Source organism: Sus scrofa, chromosome 15 (assembly GCF_000003025.6).
Source record: "Sus scrofa isolate TJ Tabasco breed Duroc chromosome 15, Sscrofa11.1, whole genome shotgun sequence".
Taxonomy (NCBI): domain Eukaryota; kingdom Metazoa; phylum Chordata; class Mammalia; order Artiodactyla; family Suidae; genus Sus; species Sus scrofa.
In genome coordinates, this window is record NC_010457.5 from 68,825,794 (window position 1) to 68,849,137 (window position 23,344).

At 37.8% G+C, this 23,344-nt stretch overlaps 1 protein-coding gene across 2 annotated transcripts in view; it reads right to left on the bottom strand.

The window, feature by feature from the left end:
- FAP (fibroblast activation protein alpha) overlaps window positions 5,488–23,344 on the bottom strand; it is a 71,136-nt gene continuing 53,279 nt past the window's right edge. For both annotated transcript variants that reach the window (XM_005671884.3, XM_021074900.1), the window contains exons 19-26: window positions 23,173–23,242; window positions 22,200–22,394; window positions 16,633–16,687; window positions 9,380–9,479; window positions 8,252–8,316; window positions 7,677–7,749; window positions 7,341–7,414; window positions 5,488–5,885 (exon numbers count right to left, since the gene is read on the bottom strand). In XM_005671884.3, coding sequence (XP_005671941.2) covers window positions 5,784–5,885; window positions 7,341–7,414; window positions 7,677–7,749; window positions 8,252–8,316; window positions 9,380–9,479; window positions 16,633–16,687; window positions 22,200–22,394; window positions 23,173–23,242 — 734 coding nt within the window. In that variant the 3' untranslated portion in view covers window positions 5,488–5,783. The remainder of the gene's footprint in view (window positions 5,886–7,340; window positions 7,415–7,676; window positions 7,750–8,251; window positions 8,317–9,379; window positions 9,480–16,632; window positions 16,688–22,199; window positions 22,395–23,172; window positions 23,243–23,344) is intronic.

Here is a 23,344-nt window from a genome sequence, read left to right on the forward strand (position 1 = left end):
GGTGGCGGAAGTAGCAACATTAAGTTCAGTGACTGTTAAATCCAGAGACATCTTCTCTAAGGTAGAAGCATTTGGGCTGAGACCCAGATGGAAAGGAACAATTAAATGAAAACATGAGAAATCCACATCTGAGGCCCTGAAACAGAAGTAAGCTTGGTCTGCGCACACACACACACATGAAACCCAGTGAGGAGATTGGTGTGGTTGGAGTTTGGAGGGCAAAGAGAACGACGGAGACAGGGCCAGAACAGAAGGAACTATGCAGGACTTTATAGGTTGTGTGTAAGGGGTGGGGGGTGAGGAACTGTCCATGTTCAAGCACACATTTCCCTTGTGTCTGTCTTCCTGGAGTTCCTGTTGTGGCTCAGCAGTAGTGAATCTATTATCCATGAGGACACAGGTTTGATCCCTGGACTTGCTCAGTAGGTTAAGGATCCAGTCTTGCTGTGAGTTGTGGTATAGTTTGCAGATGTGGCCGGGATCCTGTGTTGCTGTGGCTATGGTGTAGGCTGGCAGCTGCAGCTCCATTCCACCCCTAGCCTGGGAACTTCCATATGCCATAGGTGCGGCCCTAAATAGACTGAAGGAAAAAAAAAAAGATTCTAAGATTCTCATTCAAGATTCTAAGATCCATGAGCTTCCTTGACTTCTTCATTTGTTCTTCCTAAAAGGCTGCATTATTTCAGAAAAAGGCAGAGATTCATTTATAAGTGATGGATGATCCTGGCATATATACTAAATGTACTGACACAGGAAAGGAACTATTGGCCTCTGATGCAGACTACTAACTTCTTGAAAATTAACTTACTGAAAATGCCAGCTAAAAAGTGGCTCACTTTATGTATCTAGCAGACCCTTCCAAAATACTTACTATATACTCACTATTAGCTCTATGAATAACAATTAATTTAAATCTTCAAACAATGCCATGGGGTGAACTATTAATATCTCCTATTTCATACACAAGGAAACTGAAATAAAAAGAAGGTATCAAAGCTGACCAAAGTTACCAATAGTAGGTTGCTGAGCTGGGATTCAAACCAGGTAGACTAACTTTAGTATCTGTGCCCTTACCCACTACCATTCATTACCTCTAAAATAAGTGATACTCAACATAGCATATTTAAAAGAATTGGTATATGAGCTATCTTGCATTTCATTTGAAAGGGAAGCATTTACACTATTGCAAAGTATTGCTCTAATCTTCTAAAGAAAATGAGAGTAGCATTGTTTCCTGTTGGCACTACCATATATCAAAGCATCATCACTTTTTATCATCTCTTAGAGCTGGAAATTTAGCTTAGTGTGAGTGTGATATGAGCAAAATTTATATCCTATCAAAAATTTTCTTTTATGTCCACAAATACCTGAAAGGATGTTTCAATAACAAACTGAATCAAGCATGAATGGATAGTAGTTTTTTGGCATACAAACAATTTTCTATCATTTTAAGTGTTTCATTAAGAAACACTTTATTCAACAATTCACCTGCTGCAACGAGGAAAAAAATTCCTGCTCCCAATAACTCATGGCTAGCAAAGGCATTCCGGTATTTGCTTGTCCATGACTAGTAATTATAAAAGAAGGGGGCGGGTCATCAAATCATGGTGGCATTGATTGTCCCTCTCTGACACATATGATATGGACTCTGTAACTACCCAGCAAAGGATGTAATGTTGCATCAATGAATATTTGTTAATTCATATATTGTCAAAGGCGTTTTTAATGTAAGTCAAGGAAGTGATGGAGTATTAATTAGAGGCCAATAGAATGAAATCACACTGCTCTAGCTTGCCAAAGACATTACCTGTGTGTTAGAAAGAAGTGTCTGCGACTAGCATGCTAGTGTCACATGCCAATAATCTGAGCAGGTGGTCAATAGAGACTTTTGCTAGGAGCCAGATCTTTTTCCCTGTGAATATCTTGGTAAGGTCCAGGCACACATTTCTCCCTGAATTAGAAATTATTTCACTTCAGATTGCCAAGGTACCTGTCCATAAAGTCAAGGAAGTGTTTTAGCAGTTCTCCTTTCACAAGCTGAGAATGACTCACAGTGTTCAGAATTTTAAAATCTGTTTTATTAGATAAAATATCTGCTTTATTGGATACATTTAAGATATCTGTAGATGCCTCCTTTCTTTTTTACAAACAAGATAATTGAAAGCATTGTTTTGGTAGAATCTTCTCAGAAGACCACATAATCACCATTTAAATTAGCCCTACTTCATTTTACATTTGCTTATTTTACTGTTAAGTTTCCCAGAACTGTATTTTTTTTTTTACAATTAGAACATCTGAATTTTAATTACATTACCATCAAGAAGCTCATTAAAGTCACTTAATTGGCAACATTTCAAAAAAAACCTTAGCTGGGTTTAATATATTTTAAAGAGTTACTGTCAAAGTATAATTTCACCATTACAAACAGCTTGGCAACAACATTTGCATAAAGATCTGTCAGTTTCTGAAAAATGCTCAAATGTTGGGAAAATCAGATTCGTTAAGTTGCCTTTACTGAAGCAGTCTAGAAATGGAGAACTTGTCAGATATATTCATCTTTGTGACCCCTGCAGTACATCCCAGGATACTGCCATGCACAGCATAGGTGTTCAAAAAATGTTTCTTGAAGGAAATAAATCATACACTTTATACTTTGGAGTAGATTTTTTTAAATTTAACTCTCAATTAAAATTCCCTCATTTGTATTAAATTTAACAAAATACCCATTTTCTTGCTTTCTTTCTCATTCACTCTAATAAATATTCAATTGTCACTTTGAATTTTGAAACCTTTAAAAATAGCTCTAAGGCCAGCAATTCAGGATTAAAACTTGAGATTTTGAGATGGTATCATTTTTTTATGGTTTCCCTCTTACATATATTAGAATCCCACCCCCAGAGGGCTGATCTCGTTTGAATTTGCAGTGTAGTTACATTCATTTCTCATCTTTACAAGCTTTAGGTTCTGCCTCTAGACATGCCTACTGTTTAATACACATGTCTTTTGTGTGTGTGGGGGGGTCACCTATAGCACCTAAATCAATGGCTTGCAATTGCATTTGTTGAATGAATGCATGCAAATCTCAAGTTTGTGATATATGATTATTATACTCTACAGCATAAATTAGGGTGTTGGGACATCCTCCCCCCCAAATCTCATATGCAAGAATAAATGTGGCAAGGGATAGTTATTATTACAACTCACTACAAATAGAAAAAGTGAGACTTTAATCATCCCTTTTAGTTTGATATTTTCTCCTAAAATCTTTGTACTTTATGTACGTTTTATCTTCCAAGGCAAAAGAAAAACCTAGCAAAGCTGCACAAAATGTGATCATTAAAAAAAAAAAACAAAACATGCCTGCCACTCTGGTTGCTGCCTTGCTCTCCTGTGTATCCTCAAAGACTTGCACAATGTCAGGTATACAGACAGACTCAATAAATGTTTGCTGAATGAATGAATAAATAGTCCTGAGGAGCACTTGGATGAATCTACCTGAGGGGGTCAAGGAAAGCTGCATCAACAGTGACATAGAAAACCCAAGTCTTTATGAGTCCTTCACTCATTCAATGCTTGGTGAGCTTCTACCATATGCTATGTTCCAAGATATGGTCTGCGAAGATTCTTCCAGGATAGTACCATCCAAAAGCACTTTCTGTGATGATGAACATGTTATACATCAAATATCTACATTATTATTATTATTATTATTATTATTATTATTATTGTCTTTTTGCCTTTTCTAGGGCTGCACCCATGGCATGTGGAGGTTCCCAGGCTAGGGGTTCAATCGGAGCTGTTGCTGCCAGCCTACGCCAGAGCCACAGCAATGTGGGATCTGAGCCACATCTGCAACCTACACCACAGCTCACTGCAACACCGGATCCCTAACCCACTGAGCAAGGCCAGGGATTGAGAACCTGCAACCTCATGATTCCTAGTCGGATTCGTTAACCACTGAGCCACAATGGGCTCCTACAATATTATTTTGTAGACCGTGGAGGTTTTTCCTTGGGATCTATCTTGTGGAAGTTTCTTCTGTGGCAATGAGAACAAAGGCCTGAGTCTGGAGACCACTTTTGCACCTTAGTATTAAACGCTGGCTTTGCATACTCTACAAAGGCTGAAAAGAAGTTGGGGGTAATGAGACTTTCTTATTATTTGTCATTGCCTAGTTGTCTCTCTTGACAGAGAGTTAGGAAATGACTGTTGGCTAGTTTCCACTTCCTAGCTGGAGAAAGCGAATGGGGAGAAAGTTATGTGGAAATCACCTGGGCTTGCTTCAGGGGCTGCTCTGTACTGAGCAAGAAGGGAGGATGGTAGCTTTCCTCTGACCCCCAGGGCATCAGCAGTTTCATGGACATACAGAGAGGGGCTGTGGCTGGTCCTGAATCTGGGAGGGTATTGCCTAGGCTCCTTGACCTTCACAAAATACCCTTCCTAACAGGGGAGGTGGTGCTATATGGACTGAGTGGGAGGCATGATTTCAGAAAGTCATAGTAGAAGGAGTTCTGGACTGAGAAAGGCTGAAAACTCTAGAGGAGTCTGTGGTGTAGGACCTTGGAGGCCTCTCCCTGCTCCAAGAGGCCATTTCTGGATTGGTGCTTCTGACTAGACAGCATGACAGAAGGCAGGAGGTCTTCTACTTGCAACTGGGAAGAATCAAGCTAGGGCTACGGAGGAATGACCCCAGGGCATCCAATGTTGGAACCATGTCAGTGGAAAGTCCCCAGCAGTGGCTTCATGGATACTTTCAACATCCATTTAAGAAATATCTTCTAGTGACCTGGTATGGATCTTTTTAATTCTGTGGCAATCACAGAGATGGCAAGCTGCCTGCGTTTCTAATTGAAGGGACAGTTACTGGCAGAGAACTGCCTTTGGGATTGCAGGCATTATGGCTCTTCTTTTCTTTTCTTTTCTTTTTTTTTTCTCTCCCTCTCTTTTTAAAATAAACCCTTTAACATAGAACTAAAACCCCAGAATATCTCTTAGATGTAACATTTTTTCCTCTCCAGCTATTGATGTCCATCTTATTTAATTTTTTGTTTTATTTAGTTTGGTGTGGTTTAGCAATCTGAAAACAGTTACCATTACTCATTCTAAAAAGAGATACAAAATCGGAACATTTCCAAATTTGAAGCATTTCTTAAAAGGAGCCTGGATTCAAAATTCTGACTTTATCAAATGCTTCTGGCAATGTTGAAGAAATCTTCTGGGAGAAATTTGATAAACATTTCTGGGAGGGACAGCAGGGTGCAAATGTCAGGGTGCCTCTACTACTATGCGCGTCACCAACCTGATTTCTGAACAATGCTTTTGCACACTCAGGGTTATTTGTTCCAGCATTTGGAGCTCTAATTACAAAAATCCAAAATTGCTTCTACATTCTTCTCTTCCATGACCACCCCAATATTTTTCAAACACAAGGATTTCTTTCAGTGATAGAAACTGGAACCTGAAATTAATGCACACAGAGAAAATAACAGCATTTCAACTTCTGCCTTTATTTTTTTTTCCTTCAGACAAACAAGTGCTACAACACTGCCTGTGTCCAAAGCAAAAGTCCTGGCCTCCTTTTCTCTTCTTCCAAGGGTGCCAGAAAAATGTAAACAATATTTAAGTTGAATTTCTGAGTCCTCTGAATTTTCTGTCAGCCTTTAGAACAATATTCATTAGTTGTTTATACCAACATTTAAGAGCATAAAGAGTAAAAAGCCAGGGGTCTGGGGCATTTATAGGGAGTGTTCAGATTGTAATACAATCTTGTACCTGCATCGTTTTCAATCTGGCAGAGAGAAACATTGCTTTAGGAAATGGGTCATGTGGGTGTATAAGTGCTTCGTGGAGAGGCCGGATATGCCGTGGTTCTGGTCTGAGTACCACTGAAACACAAAGGGAAGAAACCTATTTTATTCTTACAGCTATATGAGGAATGACTTTTTGTGCTCTCAGGACCTGATAATTTTTCTAACATCATGGATGAAATTCTATTTAAGAATACTTGCATAAATAAAACAGTTTACATGCAAACTTCTGGAACAGAAAGATATAAAGCCCTTTTATTGACCCTCACTACCGTCTCATGTTTTTCAAACTTTTATTTGCAATCTCAGTGCCTGAGCTTTCCCAGGGGCCCACATCCTGGGGGACCAGGAGGCAGGCCCAGTTCCTGAGCTGAAGTGCTGAATTGATTACTTTGTTTCTCTGGAGTTTGGTTTCCTCATTTGAAAAAAATGAGAGGGTTGGTTTTGATTTTCTCTAAGGCGCTTTCTAGCTCAAAAATTCCATGAAGCGTTTAGCTTCTGAATCTAACTCCTCTCCTTCCTGCAGAAAATTCACAACACATGTCATGGTAAACACCCTTCCTAGGAGTTAAACACAGTATCATTAAAAAAAAAAAAAAAAATCCAGGGAAGTGGTATTATAAATTTAAACTTTATTGCTGGAATGATGCCACTAAGAGTAATGTTTTCACTGAATAAAAATGGCTACTAGTTATTGATGTTACGCCACATACCAATGAGTTGAATTTACTTTGGGAGTCACCACAAAAAAAATGGGGTGAAGAGGGGTTAAAAAAACTTCAGAAAAATCTCACCTTGCCTTTGGTAAATGATTTTTAAAAAATTTCCAAAAGATGGGGATTTCCTTTTCTAGGTTCTTGTGCAACATGAGCAGCTGAGGGAGACTGTATGCTCCTTGAAGAGGGGGAAGGGCAGCTCCCAGGGGTAGAGTCTCCCTTGCTTTGGCTTTTGCCTAATTTTTCTCTCGGTATCCATTTCTCATTCCTTGTGCAGCTGGATTTCACAGCTAACTCATTCATTCATTCACTAAGTAAAAATATGAGTGTCTGTGATGAGCCAGACATGTTCCAGACACTGAGAACACAGAGATGAAAGGATTCTTTAACTCCAAGTGGAGCTGCCTGACTTCAGGGAGCCTCTGAAGTCTGATAATATTCTGTGATTGCTTCTTCCTGAATAAACAGAAATCTTCTAGCTGCTTCGGGACACTCAGGTTTTACCGGGACTCTAAGCTCACAGCTACTTATGTACATAGGATCACAGAACTACTGGGCGATATGAACTAGAAGATCATTTAATCTTGTGGACGCCCTTATTTTATATAGGACGTGATGGGGATCAGTAAAGGTGACATGGTTTGCCTAGTGTCCTTTGAGGAGTTTATAAAATATCCAGGATTCATTTGCTAATGTTCTGCCTACTCTCCCTCACAGCCTATTTGTCAGGTTTTAGTGTAAATAAATAAATAAGAAGATTCTGCTTTTTAGCTTAGGGGTCTAAGGCCGTGAACGTGAGTAAAATGAAATTATGTACCATTGCCTGGAAATCCACTTGTGCATTAACCAGAGCTTTAGCAATCTGTGCTGAGTTTTGAAAGTGCACATTATCTGCAACAAAGAGAGAGAGTTGAAGTGCTGTTAAATACCAGAAAGCATAGAGTGACAATGTACTGCCTGGAAATGAACACCAACAATTATCTAGTCATGCAGTTGACATTGTCAGCAGTGAGTAATCACACTCGTTTCTGGAAATGTCCCTGACTCTTAGGTACTGACCCTGAGCACAGGCATAGGAGGATGCTTAATGTTTCTTAAACAAAGTGATGCTGGCTCAGTATTTTTATGTGTAAGAGTCTTGCTTAAACCTCACCATCTGCTGTTCCGTGGATGAGAAGATAGTCTACATTTCTGAAATATTCTGCTCTTGCCATCACAGTTGAATTCTGGAAAAGAGGAAAAATTAACATTTTAGTTGCTGCAAGTTCTAATAGAAAACTAGCTAAATCATTGTGCAATGGACTTAGCACCAATACTGAAATTATGTATTGCTTTGGTTGATAAATATTTAAGAGTCAGAGAAACACATTTTCATCATCATTTGCATTACTTCCATCTGATTCTTAGTTTGAAAAACTGAACGTTTATGTGTCATATGTTACATATGAGTGAGACCTTAGGCATAAATGATGCCCGCTCAAGCTGTGTAGGGGCTGGGGGTGGGGAGGAGGATGAGGAAAAGGGAGGTTAGGGAAGGGAAAATGAGGAAAGAAAAAAATCAAACCCAAAAGGAGTCAATTCCTTTCTGGTGAGGTGTTTTGCAGCTGACAAAAGATCATCTTATTTGCTTGGGGACCCAGCAAAAGTGTAAATTCCGAATGATTGCTTTACAATTATTTAGCACATCTGAAATAAATGAATGATCTCAATAACACAGGAAAAGCTTACTTTGTAATGCTCGAGGTTATCGTCCTTTGTTGGGAGGCCCATGAATCGCTCTGTGTAGATAGATGCTGTAAAATACACAAGAATATGTTGTTTTCCCATGATGTGTGTCATTTCACTAACCAACAAGACCCCCAAGTTGGATAACAGCTCCTCAATCTTCCAGGCGGAGCTGTCCAGGAAGGTTCTCTCTTTCCTTTACTGTAACTCTCCACCCAAGTTATTTGCTCTGCAAGTTGCCCATATGGGGCTGGAGAAGCAATGCAGAAGGTTATGGAAACAGAAGCGCTAACATTAGAAAGGCTGGTCTTAAGCTTTTTCACTTTTACCCAAAGTTCTTAAGTGGGAGGAATGTTGAGCTAGGAATAACCCCATAGAATGACCTCAATATATTTTAAAAGAAATCACAAATGCAGCCACTTCTGGTACATTTATTAATGTCTTAATTAATGTGAGATAGAATTATGTCCCCTCAAGTCTTTCTCCCCCAAAACACACACACACACACACACACACTTTTTTTTTCTCTGAATAAAGATTCCCTACACATTGCAACTGTCTCATTTCTACCCCAACACAAGGAAGAGGATCTGATGAAAGCTAATTTTTGTGCATTTATTAGAGCTAATTCCAAACAATCATCCTACATTGATGTTAATCATAAAAATAGGCACACAAGGATAGTGTACTTTTCAAACAGACTTTTTTCTTTCTTTGATTTCTGGGGCAATGTTGACTGGCAGTTGCAAACTGTGGCATGGAGGTGAATTGGTTGGCCCTGGCCTGACTTTTGCTTAAGATGCACTTAAAATCCAGTTAGGCTGCACCTGTGTGTCTGCAAAAACAGAGGGAACTCTGACTTTAAAGACTTGATTCATCAGGAAGCATGAGGTTTCTGGGACAGAATAACATAAGTTGGATTTTGGAAGACTCCTTCCTGGTCTTAAGATTTCTTTGATTGTTGCAACATGATTATAATGAATCATATAAACAACTTCATTTATAGATTATATTTTTCCCAGAGATGCTGGGGTGAATTTTACTGCATAATTTGTTTTCCTAGCAACCTTAAATATAGAGTAATTATGTGTTAAATGTTTTTGCAGCAACATTTATGAAATGTTTCCATACCGTAGTATTCCCAGCTGGAGACTGGAGCCACTGCTATTCCGCATTTGAAAAGACCAGTTCCTGAGGCGAGGGCCAGTGATGAAACGTAACCTCCATAGGACTGCAGAAACATTGTTACGAGTCAGTCCCAGATTTACTTTCATAAACTCTCCAACATATTTTTTATAGCAATTCTACTCAAAATAAGTGTGAATGGGAACTGGGGAATATGGCAAGGGTAGATTAAATGTCTGTCCTGCACCCTCGGCAGCAAACTCCATCAGACATTAACAGCAATTTCATCCCTAGTCAATTATGAATCCTTGGTGTGCTGATCAGAACATGGTAGGGGCAGTTTAAGAGAGAGATATAATTGCAACTTTTCTGCAAAAATCGCCCCTCCTTTCCAACCAGGGCCTTGCTACAGGCCAAAAACAGGATTTTTACTTAAAAGAAATTCACAAAAGAAGAAGATCCTTTCCAAAATGAAAAAGCAAGATACTTCTCTCAGGGTGCAAAAGTCCTGTGAGGTAGAACTTACATCTGTGGATTTACTTATTTTCATAACAGAACAGCAAGGGAAGAACATAAGAACCTTTTGGATAGAATTTGTGTATAAGGTAGAGTTATATATTCTGTTTCAAGGATTTCTGTTTGAGCATAGCAGCTCAAAGGCAGAAAAGTCATTGGTGTCTTTAAAAATCTCACGTTTTCCACCCTCCTCAATCTAATGGAAAAACAAAGAAATAAAGAGAGGACACAAATTAGAGAGTCAGGAGCAGGCTCAGCACTCATCAGTTTTCTTCCCCAAGGAATCAGTAGTTAACACAGAAATGTGACCCTGATGACAGGAGGAGATGTGTTCCTGTGTCACTTGGATATTTGAACCTTTCCCTAAACATGGAGAAATGAACAGAGTATCACAATAAAGCTGCCTCTCCTGCTGGGAGAAAGATTTGGTCTGTGTTTAACATGCTGGAAAAGAGATGTTTCTTCTGGGAATATGGATTAGGCAGTGTTCTGGGACATGGACCTCCCAAAATGTATGTGCTAGATTAGGAAGGGATTTATATCTCAGTGTTTATTCTTTCCCCAACACAGAAAAGTCCCTACAAATCAAGAGGACAGTGTGACTCTCTAACTGAGGGCGTGCCTTGTTTTTAGGACCTTATTACCAGAAACTATTGGAAATCTCTTGCTCTCGGGTCACGCACAAGAGATTGAATCATCCTTTGCCACCAAAAAGGCAGGCAGTCTTGAGAGAGAGTGAAAGAGGGTGGAGTGAGAGCCTACAGGGCAGAGGAGAGATGAGACAGACACACGGTGATAGCAGGCTGCAGGTCAGTGGCTTGGGTCTAGTTTTGACGCATGAAATACATGGAATGGAGGAATAAGTGAAACTGTTTTGCTGAATTCAATGGTTAGAGGAAGAATGCTCTAACTAGTTTACAGTTTTAGGTTTCCAATCTTATTGAGGACCCTTGGCTACAAAACACACACTAAAAGAGGCAGCTCCAATTATACCATGACCTCCTTTTATTATACTTAGAGAGAACTAAAAAGTATTTTAATAGGGGAAAAATATATTTTAAAAACAGAAGGGACATGTGGGTTTAAAAATCATTTTGATAAGTGAAAATTCTCTATCTGGATCAAATTTCACTTATAATGTAAAAATAATTTGTTTTGATTAGTAGGTTAGCAACAACTATTACTGAAATGAAAGATTTCTTCTTCCTTCTTAATTTTAGGTATAAGCCAACGTAGAGAAAGCCTGAGTCCTTTGGAAATATTATTACTGTTTACAGTTTTATTGGAAAAGTGTGTTTGCTGTAATGTATAATACTGGATTCTGCTTCTCCTCTCCTATGCACCAGAAGAGAAAATAGCATAGAGTGATATTTGAAGTTAAAGCCTTTGCATATAGTAAAACGGGTTTTGAACATTTCTGTCCCAAATCTCAGGAATTACAAAAAATATTAATCTGTATTTACTCAGTGATTAGATAACAGTGCTGTATCTAAATAAAATCTTCCTGTTTCCAAGATGAATGCAAATTGTCTCTAGGGATTTGTAAAAACAAAACTAATGTAGCAGCAGCACAACAAAAGAAGGTGTACTTTAAATTCGCAGGCGGCTTAGAAAAGCTATTTCTATTGTAGAAATAAAGAGGGGAAAAAAATCACCCGAGTTGACTTTTTTCTGCTCTCCCATGGGTGGGGCTCCGAGGCAGAGTGGGTGGCTGCAGCAAGAAAAGAACCCACGGAGCAGATTGGCCATGAGAATTCTAGAATTTTGTCCTTTGCACTTAGATGCCTTGCCATTTTGTTTAAATGAGGGATATCTTTAAAAACACTCTTAGAAGGGCACAGAGTTTTGAGGGATGTATAGAATGGTACTCTGATGGGAGCTAGAATGCACACTGGAACATGTTACCCACAGGCGATAATAATGACTAGCTAATGTCTGTATGGCCAAGGTTACTGCAATTGGTCCCATAGTCTCCTTTCTTCCCCCTTCCACCTCCCCCTTGCTCACTGGCTCTCTTGATGTTTTTTGAACTCTCCAAACATGATCTAACCCTAGGATTTTTGAAAATGCTGCCATCCTCTGCCTGGAATGCTCTTTCCCCAGAAATTGGCATGGCTCACATTTTCCCCATTTTAAGTCTTAATGAAAAAGAAAAAAAAGAATTCTTACTTGTTCTAATCTAAAATTGCACCAACCCTGTACCATGCTCCTTGCTCCTTTTATTTTGCTTTTCTCCATATCACTGATCATCATTTAACATCCTTTACATTTTGTGTATCTTGCTTAATGACTTTCTCCCCCATCCCCAACTCAAAAAAGGGTAGAGATTTTTGTCTGTCTTATTAATGAATGTATCCTTAGCACTGAAATACAGTAGGAAGATAATAATATGTGTTTAATATATGACTTTCCTATTAATTCATCTAACTCTCACAGTGACTTGGTGAGGAAATGACTGTTGCATTTCACGGTGAGGAAACTGAGGCTCAGGCTAAATTTATAGTAAGCCGTGGAGCTGTGACTCAGCCCCAGGATGCCTGACTGCAAATCATTCCACTTTCTCTAAGCCCTACAGTAGGCCACCCTCTTTGGGAAGTTTTAAGTTCAGAGTCTAATATAGTCTCATTAGAGGTGCATTTGTCCTACTTTTACATCGTTGATCACACATAGCAATTCAAATTGCTTATAATTAGTCACTGGAAGAGAAAGGAACTAAGATTAAATCATGAACTAATGCTTATTCAACACCACCTGGCTAGGTCTATATTAACAAAGCAAAGCCCATAAATGAGGTTGTTATTCTAATAATTTAAGCAAAACCCCTGCTGCTCTTCAATTGTCAGAATAATTGCTTCAATTTTTCTTTGTATAAATCAGGTTTCTTCAACCTCAGCACTGTTGACATTTTGGTCTGGATAGTTCTTTTTCTTTTTTTTTTTTCTTTTTGTGGAGTGCAGTCCTGTGCATTGTTGATATTTAATAGCATCTCTGGCCTCTCCTCACTAGACGCTAGTAACACTGCCCCAGTTCTGACAGCTAACAATGTCTCAGACATTGCCAAATGTCCCCTGAGGGACAAAACTGCTGGTCAGAACCACTGTCATCACAGACACTTCCTAGGCATAGTGCTGGGTACAGAGTGGCTATCTAATAAGCAGCTAAAAGCAGGGCTAGTGGAATTCAGTTTGTATGCCAGAAAAATGAAAGAGCAAGATAAAAATCCCTTCTCCTTCCCTTCTTAATCTGGATAACAAAGGGAAAGCAGGATTTGCAATCATTGATCAACCGACTAGAAAGAAAAAAGTGTGGTTAATGTATTTCTCAGGCCACTAAGGTACCTAATGCTTCGTGGAGTAAGATACTTATAGAACACAGCAATGGCTAAACAAACCCACGTCGTCATTCTCAATATCTTTCTCTTCCCTTCTCCAATTTCCCATATAGGTCTCTGCATATTATACTATAAGAGAACACTCAGAGCTATGACCTATTCCTGCCCCCTGCTTCACTGCCTATATCCATGCTTCTGGTATTTGTTGCCAGTATTGTAGTTCTCCTAGCCCCTTAGACCACTCCTTCCCCATCAAACCATCCTTCACTCTGCAGCCAAGAGTATCTTTGTAAGGTTCCAATTCCACTCCTTTTGGCTTCAAGACTGTCAAAGAGGTGTCCATGGAATCAAATACTTTTTGGTAATACTGTATTAAACAAAATTTATCAGAATTCTTTACTATTGTTCCATAGAGCCTATATACATTATTATAGACCTCATATTATATTTTCATATTATATAGACTTCATAATATAACAAATTATTAGACATTATTAGAGAACACCCCCCCAAATTTTCTGGTACTGATATAACACATTTGAGGAAACACTGATTTAAAGGATTAAATTCATTGACTTACAGGATTTAAATGTTTAAACAGCATTATAGATGTGTAAGATGGCTGAGTATTGTGCTAAACATTTGAAAAACAAAGCTGAAGAAAGACAAAGTCCATTCCTTTGATGGGCTTACATTCTCATGAGTGAAACCAATGCACAGACAAGATAAAACATGGTAACCTCTACAAGAGCAATATAAAGAGCTACTGGAGCACAAAAAAAGTCACATCTGAGGTGGGTCTTAAAGAACATGTAAGAGTTTTTTCATTCTGGAAAGAGAAAGACATGGAGAATGAAAGAAGAGGATGGAGATTGCAGGTACAAGGAATAGGATTGTAACTCATGGAAACAAGGAAACACAGACATTAGTCATATTATTCATAAGGTGTGGAGAGAAGTGGAGAGAGAGGAAATTAGAAAAGTAGGTGGCAACCAGATTGCCAGGGACCTTGCATGCAAGGAAGTGTGTTCAGGCACTAGGCTTAGGTCAATGTGTAACCCCAGAAAATGTATAAGCAGAAAAGTAACATGATAAGAATTGTGTTTTGGAATAACAACTTCATAAGCAGCACTGAAGCTTATGAGGCCAAAGCAGGGAGACTAGTTAAGAGGGAATTAGGGTAATTAAAGCTCTACCACCCAACACATGACCCATAGAAGTGGACCCTCAGGTCCCACCCAGGAGTACTGAATCAGAAGCACCCTGGAAACTCTTCTAACAAGTTCTCCAGGTGATGCTTATGCAAGCTAAAATTTGAGAAGCTCTGGTTAAATTACATATAAAGAAATTTGAACTAAAACAATGTTGGCGGGGATGATGAAAATAGATTCAAATGTTTGAAGGCAGAACTACAGAATTTACTAACATAATGTTGGCATCTGGAAGCAGGGGATGTTGAAAATACCTCTGAACTTACTAATTTGGGTGACCAGGGGTGTGGTAGGTCCTTATTAAAGATAAGAACTTGTTTTAAAGTAGACTATAATGAGTTTAGCTTGGGCAAGTTAAGCTTGAGGCCTTGGTAAGCCATTGGGAAATATGATCAGTAAGCATTTAAAATGTGGAGCTCAGAAGGTGGGGTGAGGGCTAGTGGCAAGGATCTGGCCATCATAGTCATCTTTGAAACCACATGAATTTCTTCAATGAAGTGAAGAACACTGAGAATCAAGACCAGGCCCAGAAAATCACTGACATTTAAAGAACGAATAGAGTGTAATGATCACAGAAACAGAAAAATGAGAAAAGGAACATGCCACAGAGCCACGGATAGGGCCCACTCTCCTTCATGTGATGAGCAGATTTCTTAAATCATCAAACATACATGGTTCTCTACCAACCTACCTATAGCTAGAATGTTCTAGAAATAAAGTTAAAAGTTCAACTTTTTGGTTACTTCATAGCCTGAAGTAAAAGCAAAGTGAAACTCTAAGCAAAATGTTAATGATTATATGCAAGTGTTCAGCTTGCAATGTGAATCTTTCAAGGATTTGCTTTAGGAAATTTCATAAAAATGGATGATAAGAAAGGTCTTATCTGCAATGTTCCATTATAAAAATATTTCATTTATTTCCACCCATTTGAATTCCATTCTGTTTAGATACTTTAACATTTGATAGTTTTAAGAAGGACCAAATGGCTTGAAGTAACAACTTTCCACATATTCATGGCAGCTCTTCATCTGGTCACTGAGCTGGGAGTGGAGCAGAATCCTGCAGATTCCCTTCAATATCGGGTTTCATTCCCTCCATCTTGTGCAGGCCGCTTTCAGAGAAAACAGCCAAGAAAAACAACCCAAGCACAAATGGCTGCAAATTGACTTGCAAATGTACAAATTCAGACCAAAAAGTGAAACAGGAAATCTTCTTGGAAGTGTAATTATCATAATTTATAATGGGCAAATCTAAACTCTTTCCCATATTTCTCTAAACTTTTCAGTGACTTCATTGCCTATGACTGATAAGTGCTGCCACTTCCTTTCAATGTGTATTTTATTTTATTTTATTTTACTTTATTTTTTACTTTTTTTGTCTTTTTAGGGCCACACCAGTGGCATATGCAAGTTCCCAGGCTAGGGGTTGAATCAGAGCTGCAGCTGCTGGCCTACACCACAGCCATAGCAATGCTAGATCTGAGCGGTGTCTGCAACCTACACCACAGCTCATGGCAGTACTGGATCCCTAAACCACTGAGTGAGGCCAGGGATCGAACCTGTGTCCTCATGCATACTAGCTGGGTTTGTTACCACAAAGCCACAAAGGGAACTCCTAGATGTGTATTTTAAAAACCCACTCAGCTCTTCAAACATGGGAAATTATCTCCATGACCTATAAATAGTAATAATTATTTCTCTCCCATTAGCACAAATTAACATTAGATCTGGTGAAAGAATTTGATTACTAAAAAGAATCAAAATGGGCAAGATAGGACTAGGAAAGGCTGGGTCCTAGGGAATTTATGTATGAAAGTTCCTGTAATTTCAAAATTTATCTTAGCTTTTCATAAAAATGAAGGGATGAAACATAAAAGGAAAGAAATACATTAACCCTAAAATAATAAAGGAAACTAAACTTCAGATGAATACAGTTCAGTTCGGTATGCTCATAATCTAATACCAGAAATTAATGTGTCAATTATGAGTTAATTTGCTATAGGGAAGAAGCTAAATGATTAAAAAAAGGAACAAACACTTAAGCCACCACTTTGAAGCCCAGATAGTACAAATTGACTTGTTTCCATTGACAGATCAAATTATGTTGCAACATTAACATTTCATGAGAAACCTTATAAGCGAACACTTTTGAAAATGATTGCCGAACTGAATAACAGGCATAAAGCATATAAAACAACTCACCCAGCCCCATATGGCTATTCTTTTTTCATCAATGAAACCCATTTCTATGAATTTTCTAAAGTAAAAGAAACAAATTTTTAGAATTTTAAGTGTGTACACATGACATTTACTTCATTACACAAGCATATTTAATCCAAAGATTTAATAGAAGCGCTACAGTTTCTTTGTTTAAACACATGCATAATAAGACTACATTTACAAATAATTAAAAGAATATTACCATGTCTTCTGCAAAGGATAAAAGGATCCTTTAGACTCAATGGTACATCCCTGGAGTTAGTATTTTCAGGGCTGGTTAGTACTTTTCTAATTGTGCTGGTGAGTTACTTGGGACTCAGAGAGGTTAAGAGACTGGCTCATAGTGACATCAGAAGTAATTGCACAATGAGTAGGACCAAATCCCAAATCTCCAGTTTTTGAGAGAAAGAGTTTTGTCATTGCTACTTCCAATTTTGTTAATTTCTCATGATTTGGACTGTGTAGATGTTAATGTGAAAGAATTTCAATCTCAAATGAAACTGAAAGATACAAATGGAAAATTTCATGCATGTGACCTCAGGAAAACAAAATTTTATGACTGAGGGACTTATTTCCATATACACCTGATTTACAGAAAACTGATAATATTTATATTTCCTTAAATGATAGGGAGTTGGTCAGGGGTTGTGCACATCAACCTTGGAAAGTTTTGCTTATGGTTTACAGAGATGTGAACAAGAAACGACCCAAGATGGGTTGGTTCCTCAAAATATGCTGAATTGAGCTTTCTTTGTATGACTGGACTTGTCTTGTCTGCTTGGGGAGTATTCAAAGATGATCTATTTGTTTTTGACTTTATTAGACTCTCACTGTATTCTCCCCTCTTTATATTCCCTGCCTATAAATACAGCCTAGCCTGAACCCTCAATGAACTGGCCTATAGATTGCTACAGTTCATGAATCCAGAATTGCAATTCCTCTGCTATTCTGAATAAACTCTTTGTTTTGTTCTTATTTTTTTGACAATTGTGAGCTTGCCTCATTTTAACCTTCTATTTAGGTCGACAGGCATAATAATCAGTGTCTCATTTTTGGTCACATTCATCCATGGAAAAATATCCATCCTTTTCCCATTTCGCACTTAGGTACCTTCAGTTTATCATGATGTGGACAATTTTATGTATCTTTTAAGAGGAAAAACATGATGCACTGGAGTCCCTCAGAGAAAGAGTCTCCATTTGAAAATGAGTTTGAAATCTCTCTTCAGGAGCCACCTCTGCCATGCTGAAGGGCAAACGTTAAAAAGTCCTGGGAAGTCCTCAGAAATCTAATTGCCTCACTGGTGCAAAACAAGAATGACTGAGGCTAATTTATTCCGTGCCTCCATGAGCTCTGGTGTTCCAGAGCAAGTGTGATTTATTGGGGGAACTTTTTGATTAAACTCAAGAAACTCTCAGAGAAGCAGAGACAGTGGAAGGAAAAAAGCAAAGTGAATGAGCCATTCCAGAAACCTGGATGGGGCCATGAAGGAAAAGAGGGAAAAGAGACCAAAGTCACACTCATGACCCCAGAAAAAAAATACTATTTTTTTGTTGCCTTAAGTGCCCTTAATGCCCTTTCTCATTCTTCTCTGGAACTAGGACGGAATGATTTTCTTCAGTTGAATAATGGGATTTCTTAAAGGGATTTCACAGTGACCATTTTGCTTGTTGCATGGATTCAACATGCATGTTTCTAATTTGTAGAAGAGTTGGGCAGATGCCCGGGACCAACAGATGGGAAGAAGCCCCGTCAGTCACAGCTTACTCGACACTGATTCTGAGGGACACTGAGGAGCCTACAGGGGAGAAATGCAGTAGCAAACAGCAAGTTGCTACCTGTGTGGAGGTAGAGAAATGAGTGGCAAATTGTGGCATTTCGGCAACTCTTCCACAAACTTCAAAAGCCAAGTGAAAGAAAAGAAGGTGCACTTTCTTTGTCACAACAATAATCTTGCTGTTTGTGCTTGAAGACCCTTCTGAGCCATAAAAATCAATCGTGATTTTATGATCTCCCAGAAGCTAGCAATCATATTGCCTTGCATCTGGGGTAAAAGCAAATAACAGGTGATACACGAGAACAGGAAATTCTTAACTGCTCCCTTCCGAGGTTTATTCTGAAAGGATGACATTTACAGGAAATGATAGTGCAATAGTTAACATGGAAATGAAACATTAACACTTAATGTGGCAGAACTAGGTTAAAGGTTAGCTAGATAATCTGAGCACTTTGAGATCAACAAGGCTCTATAAAAGTTACCTCCAAATTCTGAAGAGCTTCCAGGAGGGTTATCAGAAATACTATTGATAATGTGGTTAAATCAACAAAATGCTAATAACAAATGAAAAGGCATGTTTTTCTAATTTGGGGCACTGGACTGGATTTAACAACTTATCTCTCATAAAAATGGCCCTAGACCAAAGGTCATTTGGAAACCTTAGTGATCAATCATTCTTCTATTTTGGAAATGTTCTTATTGATACCATGTATAAAGTATGATATGAGATTTTTTTTCTTGTATAATTCTTCCTTACCACTAATCCTGAATTTATATACAATGCCAAAATTGTGGGAATGTCTAAAATGCCAAACCTCACACAAATAAGCAGATTTGACCCTCTAACTACTGAAGTTTTCAAGTCTCACAAACACACCATTCGCAGAGGAGCCTGAAGAAAGCAGATCTCAGTTTTACTTAAGCTTTGGACTCCCAAATATCTCCTCTGGGGGTCTCTTTTATGTATAGTCAAAATTTGATAAAGTTGTAGGGCTTCTTTTTTTTTTCTCCTGCTTGCTTTGCTTAAATCTATTTCTTGACTCTGACTAGTATTTACCAGTGTTTCCAAATATAATCATATGATTTCCTTTTACTATGTAAAAAATTTAGCCAGATAGCACTTTGTAAGAGATTTAAGGAAAAAAATTTCATTCTTTTGGGGGGAGGTAATTTGAAGGGCTACCATAGAGGAATTACAATCCCAAGTCCCCAGGGCAGACACTCAGAGTCTGATTCCAAAAAAATCTCTTGGATAGATACATGATTGAATCCCAGAATTATCACTATAAATCTATACTTTTAGCTATTGTTTTCTCTTGTTTTGGGTTCCAAGCCTTCCCTTTCACTTCTTCAGAATAATAGTTTCAAGCAAAGCCAAGGCCAGCCCAGTTGGCATCTCCTCTGTTGTATATGTGCTCTGCTGGGGCCACAGAGCCATCCCTGTTCACTAAGGTGAATACAAAAGTTCCATCTAACAGCCATGTTGTAGCTTTAGTGCATGTGGTGTATTCACTCTTCAAAAATTGTAAGTGCATTGAAAGTAGAGATTGCACATTACACAGTTTATACAGACCGCTGCAATAGCTTGTGTTAATATTTTATCTCTTGTTGAATCTGAGTCAATGAATGAACACATGCCTAATCAATAGTAGGAAGAACTTCTTCAGGTTCCATCCTAAAAAGGGCTCAGAGACGGCGAAGGTAGCCAGTCACCACCTCTGGCCCATCTTCAATCCTAAAGTCCAAAGACATTTATGTTATTGTGAAAATCAATAGAATTTGTGACTTTGGGTCCTATATGTTGAATATCAGAAATAACAATTTTTGTTAAGGTCTATGCATGGGTTTCAGGTTTAAATTTTCATGTTACCCAAGGAAAAACATTAAGAAGCTATAGTAGATGCAAACTATTGCATTTGGATTGGATAAGCAATGAGGTTCTGCTGTATAGCCCAGGTAACTATATTCAATCAATTGTGATGGAACATAATAGAAGATATTATGAGTAAAAGAATGTGTGTGTGTGTGTGTGTGTGTGTGTGTGTGTGTGTGTGTGTGTATCTGAGTCACTTTGTGGTATAGCATAAATTGACAGAAGACTGTCAATCCGCTATAATAAAAATATGATTTAAAAAAAAAGAATCTGTTCTGTTTCTTGTGGTACTCCTCTTAAGATTGTTGCATTTTTGGTGGAAAATAAAAGCACAAAAATATAATGATGTATGACATTAATGATAAAATTGTTTGAACCAATGCTAAAACAAACCACTTTTAACTACCAATTTTGGAAAGTTGAATTACAAACCATAATTGACATCTCTGTCTTTTGAAGTAGCCCCTAGGATTACATATCCTTGGTGTTTACTGCTGGTTTAAATAAAAATAAATGGCCCTACAGTGCCAAAACCAATTCCTTGAAGAATTAAGTCTTCAATGCTGATCAAATATTCCTATTAAGGTATACCACAGTCTTTATATGAGAAACTGAATCTGTGATTCTCCAGCAAGCAGATGACTCTCCCAAACAAGTTCAAATAGTGGAAAGGCCAAAAATCTAGATCTGTAAGAGCTTTAAACTCCATCCTAGAAGCTAGATGTGAATGATGCCTACAGACTGTGTAGTGTTATTTGGTAATTTACTTATTAATTTTTCAGATTTTACTCAAATTGATGTTGCTTTCAACTGAATGTTTTATGTGTGTGTATTATCATTCACCGAATGAAAGAAAATTTTGAAAACATATGGGTTATGATTACTTCTTTTTAAAAAATTATTACTTGTGAATTTAAACTCTCTGCTGCGATTAAAGACAAAAATACAGAAAAGTGTTGTCTGGGCCTGGCTCCTAGTTGTTAAATACAATCTGTGTTTGTCTATGCTGTGTTGAAATCAATAACTATTAATGATATTCAGATGATAAAAGTATTAATGAATTTTCTGAATTGCTCTTTGCTATGAAACAGTGTTTGACCTTTAGTTGTCACACATGGACATAGATCCACACCTAAGAGCTCAATCAGCCTGTATTAACTTTTACACTCACAAATTACTATTCCCTAACTTTACCTACTCACACGTAATAATAGAAATTCAACAGCTAGATAGATATATCCAGATTCTTCTGCACGGTGTTTCCAAATCAGGAAGAATTTTGGTGACTGTATTCTTTATGTTTTAGGAAAAGATGATTGAGCCAGAAGTTATGGTTGAGAATGTAGTTGGGAAAAAGAACTCAGATTATGAGTCTGTCTTTACTCTAAATGTTTTCATAATGTAATTTCTAATATGAAAAATGAATTTTTTGTCAAGTAAAAATAGGAAAACACTTTCATCCTAACATAGCTAGTTTAATTACAAAAGAATACCTAACACCTGTAAATACAAGGAGCTGAAGAACTCTTGAGCCATTTCTAAATTTATGAGGTAGAATCCACAAGGCTTGAGCAAATTCAGACGTCTAGTTTCCTACAGACCATACTTAGAGTTATACACATTTTTCTGCTAATTGTGACCCATGTTAATGAAAGGCTATTAGAAGGAACATCTTTATCAACTTTCACTATAAAATCATTTTTCTATACATTTATTAGCTCTCTTTCACAAATAATATTTTCTCATATTGGGTAAAACTATTCCTTTAAGACTAATGATAACTTTAGGAAAGTCAGGCAAAGAGACAAAAGGAATTAAGGCATTACAGCTGGAGAAACCCAAGAGTGATTACACGACTTTCATGGACATCAGTTTCTGTTTGAATGAGAAGGTGCTCACCTGACAGCTGTGATCTGGTCCTCAACTTCATAAACACCCAGCTTTCGATACACTGCATACAGGAGTTTGTCACCTTGGAAAGCTGTTCCTCGACCGTCCACCAAGGCAATGACTATCCCTTCCTTACTTGCAAGATAAGATATCCATCTAATAGAGAATACAGACCTTACACTCTGACTGCAGGGACCACCATACCTAAAAGAAAAATGAAAGAAAAAGAAAAAAAAAAAGAAAAAAGAAAAAGATAGAATCTCGGATTCCTTTGTGAAACTCAACTTCCCACCATGGCCAAGAATTGCCTTTAGTATTTCCCAGTACATTTGTATGATAAAAATTTCAATAACAGTGGCATTAGAACTGGCTCAAAACCAAGAGAGGACCAGGCTTTCCCAGAGGTTTGCTACAAGGAAGTTGTTTTGGGACACAGCCTCTCCTCTTCCCCAAAACGGATACATCTAGGGTTGGCATTTCAAGGAATATGTGTGGGTTTTTCGTCATTTCTGCCACCTGCCACTTGCTAAAAGCAGGCATAAGATATACTAAAAAAAATGCATGGTGTTTTAAGCAAATTGTGTGTAGGTCAGCACTGATTTTGGGTGTGATTCCACAAAATGTATTCCATTCCCTTATTTCATTTCTGACTCAATTACATAAGATGTTAAAGATGCTTTACAATATTTTTTTTTTTTTGGCTGAAATTTCTCTATCTCAAAGGTATTCTGACACATTAGGCAATTTGCCATACAAAGGAAATTCAAAACAGCAAACGCAAGCAAGTCCACCTAAAATCTTAAAACTTTCTCTAGCTATTTTAAATAGCTGTATTTTATTTACTCTTATTAGTTGGGAATATATAAAAACAGCATTAATAGGAACTGCTATCGAGGAGAATGGTTCATTCTATCTCATACATGTCTATTTAATCCAAGATATTTCAGTAAATAGTTTTCTAACCAAGGAAAACCTTACATACACTTGGATTAGCAAGGGATACTTCTTTGATCTGTCAAACTGAGGAGGAAGGATCATCTTGTACCATAAAGCTTGAAAAACAAAAACAGAGGAAAATCATCATTCCACTATACTCATAGCATTTTTTATTTCTTCAATAATAATATATAAGAAAAAATCAATACATAACTAGT